Source organism: Scyliorhinus canicula, chromosome 3, assembly GCF_902713615.1.
Source record: "Scyliorhinus canicula chromosome 3, sScyCan1.1, whole genome shotgun sequence".
Taxonomy (NCBI): Eukaryota; Metazoa; Chordata; class Chondrichthyes; order Carcharhiniformes; family Scyliorhinidae; genus Scyliorhinus; species Scyliorhinus canicula.
Genome location: NC_052148.1, coordinates 15419266 through 15424943, shown reverse-complemented (window position 1 = coordinate 15424943; position 5678 = coordinate 15419266). Strand labels below are relative to the sequence as shown.

Below are 5678 nucleotides of genomic sequence, written 5' to 3'. Positions count from 1 at the left end.
CTGGACCTGCAAAAAATATTTACTCCCCCCAGCCTCTTCTTCCTGTTCAGGTTGTCCAGCAGAGTTTCAATTTTCAAATTCACTTTCAAATCCCATCCACAGTCTCACTAACACCTCCCACTCCCCATCATTAGCACTGTTGCTTCACAGCGCCAGGGTCCTGGGTTCGATCCCGGCTTGGGTCACTGTCTGTGCGGAGTCTGCGTGGGTTTTCTCCGGGTGCTCCGGTTTCCTCCCACAAGTCCCGAAAGACATGCTGTTAGGTGAATTGGACATTCTGAATTCTCCCCGTGTACCCGAACAGGCGCCAGAGTGTGGCGACCAGAGGATTTTCACAGTAACTTCATTGCAATGTTAATGTAAGCCTACTTGTGATAATAATAAAGATTATTATTGTCACTTGACATCTCGAGTGCCACAACCCTCCGAGAGCTCTTGTGTGTAGCTGTAAAGGACTTTGGGGTGCCCTGTGGCCATGAAAGGGGCTATATAAATGCAAACCCACTTCTTCCTCAGCAGCCTCACTGAACAACAGACCTTTGAGAGTCTGCCCTTGATCGTGCTGCATGTTCCAACTCTTCCCCCCAGGGGCAGTCATGCCCGCACTCTCCCAAGCATCGAGCGTAGAAGGATTAAAAAGTCACCTCAATGTTTCTTCAATATGCCATTTTATTAGCTTCAGTGGACACTATCATTCTTTCTGCGCCGCAGTTTACAGAACAGTGACACCATTGTATAAATAAAAGTTAATCCGGTACCATAATTTTTTTTCCTTTTTTAAAAAAAAAATCTTACGCAAAAGAAAGGCCAATCGCGGAACAATTTACAACACAAATTCAAAAAGGAGAAAATAATTGTGAATATATTTACAGTTATTTTTTTAAAGATTTAACGAATTGCTTCGAGGCAGCATTCATGTTTAATCTCCTCTGCAGCCTTATTGCGAAAAATACAAATTTCTTATATAAAATCCAAAAAAATATTCTTACAAAACCTTTTAGAAATGGCAGTGTGTCATTTATAAACTGGTTATTTATTGATCTGATAATTATTTTAATAGAAACTTAATGCATCTGTCAAGCATTAATGTTTTGAGGTAGAGAGCCCTCTTTAAATCAGCATATGGTCAAAATACTGAATATACATTACGCACAAGTTCTTATTTACATATAATTCTATTACAACTTTTTTTTAAACTGCTTTGGTAAACAAAATGAAACAAGTAATATTCCATTGTGCAGTCCTGCTAGAATCATCATCAAAACAATTCTGACTGTTAAAAATGTTACATTCACTACGATAAAGAAACTGCATTTTTTTTTTAAAAACACATTTGGATTAAGAGTTCAGACAGAACGCAATCAAGAAAAAGATTCAAACGTCGACTATTCATCCAACATTTTTCTTTCTAAACCGTGCCTGTTCGCGTCGAGGAGAAAACATTGAGAGAGAGAGAGGAGGAGGAAAAAAACAGAGTTTTGCTTTAAGACGAATTCAGGTCTCGAGACTGAATTGTGATCCACTCTGATCTCCCTCCTCACCCACCACCCAACCAAGTCCTAAAGTGAGTCGAGTTATCTCACGTCTGTTCTTTGTGACATTCTGACCTGCTCGGGGGCAGTGATATATATATATACACATACATACATATATGTGAGAGAGAGAGAGAGGTGAAGCAAAATCCATCGTTGAATTCATTAATCCTCATCCATCCATCGAGGATTGGGCTGCTTATTTGTTGGGCTGTGACTTGAACAGTGAAGTGCTAGTTACATGTGGGAGTCCTTGCTCCCAAATGTGTGGAATGGAATCAGATATTAAACACATAGGAGCCTAAATTCAAAGCCTTAAAAAAAAATGATGCCCCCCCCCCCCCTTATTTCATCGATAATATTCCAACTGCTGCTTCAACCCCAAGTGCATAAACTTCAATCTTTCGTGGCTGGAGTCCAGAATTACATTCCTAAAAACGTTCTTGTCCTACCTAGCAACCGTGACACTCAGTAGAAAGTTCCAAGCAGGTTTTGAGAGGAGGGATGGGATCTGGTTTCACATTGATCAGTGACATTTTAAATGGAAGAGGGGGGGGGGGGATGGGAGGAGCGATTGTTTTAGATCTGGACCTCAAATGGAACACAGAAGTGTATTCGCACATGAATATAACTGCCCTGATCAAAACAAAACACACTTTGCACAACAAATAAACAATTACCAGCAACAAATTATGTTTTTTCTCTCATACTGTTTCTTTTTTTTCCTCCCCAAACACCACATTTTAGAGACAAAAATGACCCCCCCCCCCCCCCCCCCCCCCCCCAATCAGATCCCTGCTCCATCAAGGTTTAGACATCTTTCCATTTATTTTTCTCTGAGACAGTTTGATTTTGTGTTGAGCTGAGTTGAGAAGCAGGAGGTGGCAGAAGAATCTCTCTCTCTCTCCATCAAGAGGATTGTGAGCCTAGAAGACCTTCAGTCTCTTGCCCCCACCCACAGCTCTGCCCCCCTTCAAAACCCTCTGGGGGGGCTGGTCCTTGGACAGGGGGCAGTACTTGATGGTGTGTGCGTTGTTCCCGTTGGCATTGCACAGGGGGCAGGTGTACGCCCGCAGGATGGGGCACACCACCCGGCCGTCGGGCGCCTTCAGCACATGGGACGCGTAGACATCCTCGGGCGCCCCGTTGTTGCGGCAGAAGACGCAGATCTTGGCCTCCTGCTTGGGCCGGCCGCCGCCGCCGCCGCCCTTCCTGGACGCCCTCCTCTCCAGCCCCAGGAGGTCGAGGGGGCCGAAGGGGTCGAGCAGCATCTCGGGCTCCGGCTGGCCGCCGCCGGCGGCAGGGAGAGGCTGGAAGGGGTGGAAGAGAGAGAAGCTATCCTCCAGCTCCAGGAAAGCCCTGGCGGCGTTGGGCGGGCAACAGCAGTGGCCATTCCCCGGGCAAGGGCAGCTGCAATCATTCAGCCCCAGGGTGGCCTTCAGAGACTCGGTGATGGAGTTGGCTGACCGGGGCACATTCCTGCGGTTCTTCATCACCAGCGTGGACAGACCCAGGTAGTCATTCCAAAAGTTGAAGGTGTAATCGTAACTGCTCCCGGCGTTCAGGTAGCTGGGGTTCCAAAAATCCATGCCAATTGCAGTGCAGCGCTTCTGTCTCATCCAACAGGGTGATACCTTTGTGCAGCAGGAGCTCTGACTGCTGCTCCTCTTGCTGCTCCTGATCTGGAGTGCTGAATGAGCCTCTGTGTGTGTGTTTCTAGGGTTTTAAGGGCTGGGTTTCACTGGAGGAGGAGCCTCCACACACACAGACACAGCCACCAAGTTTATGATCAACCTCCCTTGCATTCCTACAGGGAGAGTTGGGAAAAGCGCAATGGATCAGCTGCAGAAGGTTGCCTGGAGTCTGTGTGGGTATCTGGGCTGGGCTGGGGCTGGTTTAGCGCAGTTTCTAAATAGCTGACTTTGAAAGCAGACCAAGGCAGGCCAGCAGCGCGGGTTCAATTCCCGTACCAGCCTCCCCGAACAGGCGCTGGAATATGGCAACTAGGGGCTTTTCACAGTAACTTCATTTGAAGCCTACTTGTGACAATAAGCGATTTTCATTTCATTGTGCCCCCCCCACCCCATCCAGCCAGCACCCCCTCAACCCTGCCAGGCATGTTTGCAGAGCAGGGTTCATAGATTCATCGAATTCGATTTGATTTATTATTGTCACATGTATTAGTGTACAGTGAAAAGTATTGTTTCTTGCATGCTCTACAAACAATGCTTACCGTACATAGTAAGAAGTCTTACAACACCAGGTTAAAGTCTAACAGGTTTGTTTCAAACACGAGCTTTCGGAGCACTGCTCCTTCCTCAGGTGAGCAGTGCTCCAAAAGCTCGGGCGCGATTCTCCCGAGTCACGAAAACTCGGGAAGCTGGCGTCAAAAACGGGCGCGTTTGACGCCAGCCTCCGCCCCCCTGACCGGGAACCGATTCAGCTCCCCGGTCGGGGCTAGTACCGTGCGGCCGTGAACTCCGGCATTGCGGGCTTAACGAATATCGTTAAGCCCACCAGCCAGAGTTAGCGACGGCTGACGCGTCAGATGACGTCAGCCGCGCATGCGCGGATTGGACGACTCCAACCCGCGTATGTGTGGATGACGTCATCGCGCTTGTGCGTGAAACCCGCACATGCGCGGGCCGTTATGCCCCGCAGAAGCCCCGCGGATGGATCCATCGGGGCGGGGGAGGGAGAAAGAGTGCACGGGATAAGTACCCGCTGATCGCGGGCCCATGGCACCCTTGGCACGGCCGTGGTACTGCCGTGCCAATCGGTGCCATGGTTCCCCAGATCGGGACTTTACGGCCGTTTTTACGAACGGTCAGACCAGGTGTGTTTTACGTTCATAAAAACGGCCGTAAAGGCCTTGGAAATCGGCCCATCGGCCAGGGGTGAATAGCTGCTCGCCGTAAAAAAACGGCGGGCAGCGATTCGTGTCGGGAGGCGGGCGTGGGGGCGGGGGGAGAATAGCGGGAGGGCGTCGGACCAGCGTGTCCGTAAAAATTTACGCCGCCCGCTATTCTCCGAATTTTCGTGACCGCGGAGAATTGCGCCCCTCGTGTTTGAAACAAACCTGTTGGACTTTAACCTGGTGTTGTAAGACTTCTTACTGTGCTCACCCCAGTCCAACGCTGGCATCTCCACATCATGGTTACCGTACATAGGGAAGGAAGGAGAGACTGCAGAATATAATGTTACAGTTATACTGTAGCAAGGTTTGGGGGCAGCACGGTAGCATGGTGGTTAGCATAAATGCTTCACAGCTCCAGGGTCCCAGGTTCAGTTCCCGGCTGGGTCACTGTCTGTGCGGAGTCTGCACGTCCTCCCCGTATGTGCGTGGGTTTCCTCCGGGTGCTCCGGTTTCCTCCACAGTCCAAAGATGTGCGGGTTAGGTGGATTGGCCATGCTAAATTGCACGTAGTGTCCTAAAAAGTAAGGTTAAGGGGGGGGTTGTTGGGTTACGGGTATAGGGTGGATACATGGGTTTGAGTAGGGTGATCATTGCTCGGCACAACATCGAGGGCCAAAGGGCCTGTTCTGTGCTGTACTGTTCTATGTTCTATGTAAGGTGTAGAGAAAAGATCAACTTAATACGAGGTAGGTCCATTCAAAAGTCTGATGACAGTAGGGCGCTAAATCTGTAAGTAATTGAATTAGAATATGGTTAGATAGTTTAAAAGAGAATGAAGTTTTAGAAGCATAGAACTAGAGTAAAAGATAGAATTAGAGGGTATGCTGGGCATAGCTTGCAAGACATTGCCTCGCTCCGGCGCCATCTTGGAAATTGGGAATTTACAGTGCAGAAGGAGGCAATTCAGCCCATCGAGTCTGCACTAGCCCTTGGAAAGAGCACCCCACTTAAACCCACACTTCCAACCTATCCCCATAACCCAGTAATCCCACCTACCCTTTTTTTTTGGACACTAAGGGGCAATGTGGCATGGCCAATCCACCTAACCTGTACATCTTTGGACTGTGGGGGGAAACCGGAGCACCCGGAGGAAACCCGCACGCACACAGGGAAAACGTGCAGACTTCGCACAGGCCGTGACCCAAGCCGGGAATCGAACCTGGGATTCTGGAGCTGTGAAGTAACTGTGCTACCATGCTGCCCAAGTGCGTGTGGTGCATGTGAAATAC

General features: G+C 49.1%; 1 protein-coding gene across 1 annotated transcript; it reads right to left on the bottom strand.

The window, feature by feature from the left end:
* Positions 1-651: 651 nt before the first annotated feature.
* nanos1 (nanos homolog 1) lies at positions 652-3255 on the bottom strand. Its single transcript, XM_038793175.1, has one exon. It carries the CDS (start codon positions 3149-3151, stop codon positions 2459-2461), a length of 693 nt encoding a protein of 230 aa, XP_038649103.1. The 5' UTR covers positions 3152-3255; the 3' UTR covers positions 652-2458.
* Between the last annotated feature and the right edge of the window lie 2423 nt (positions 3256-5678).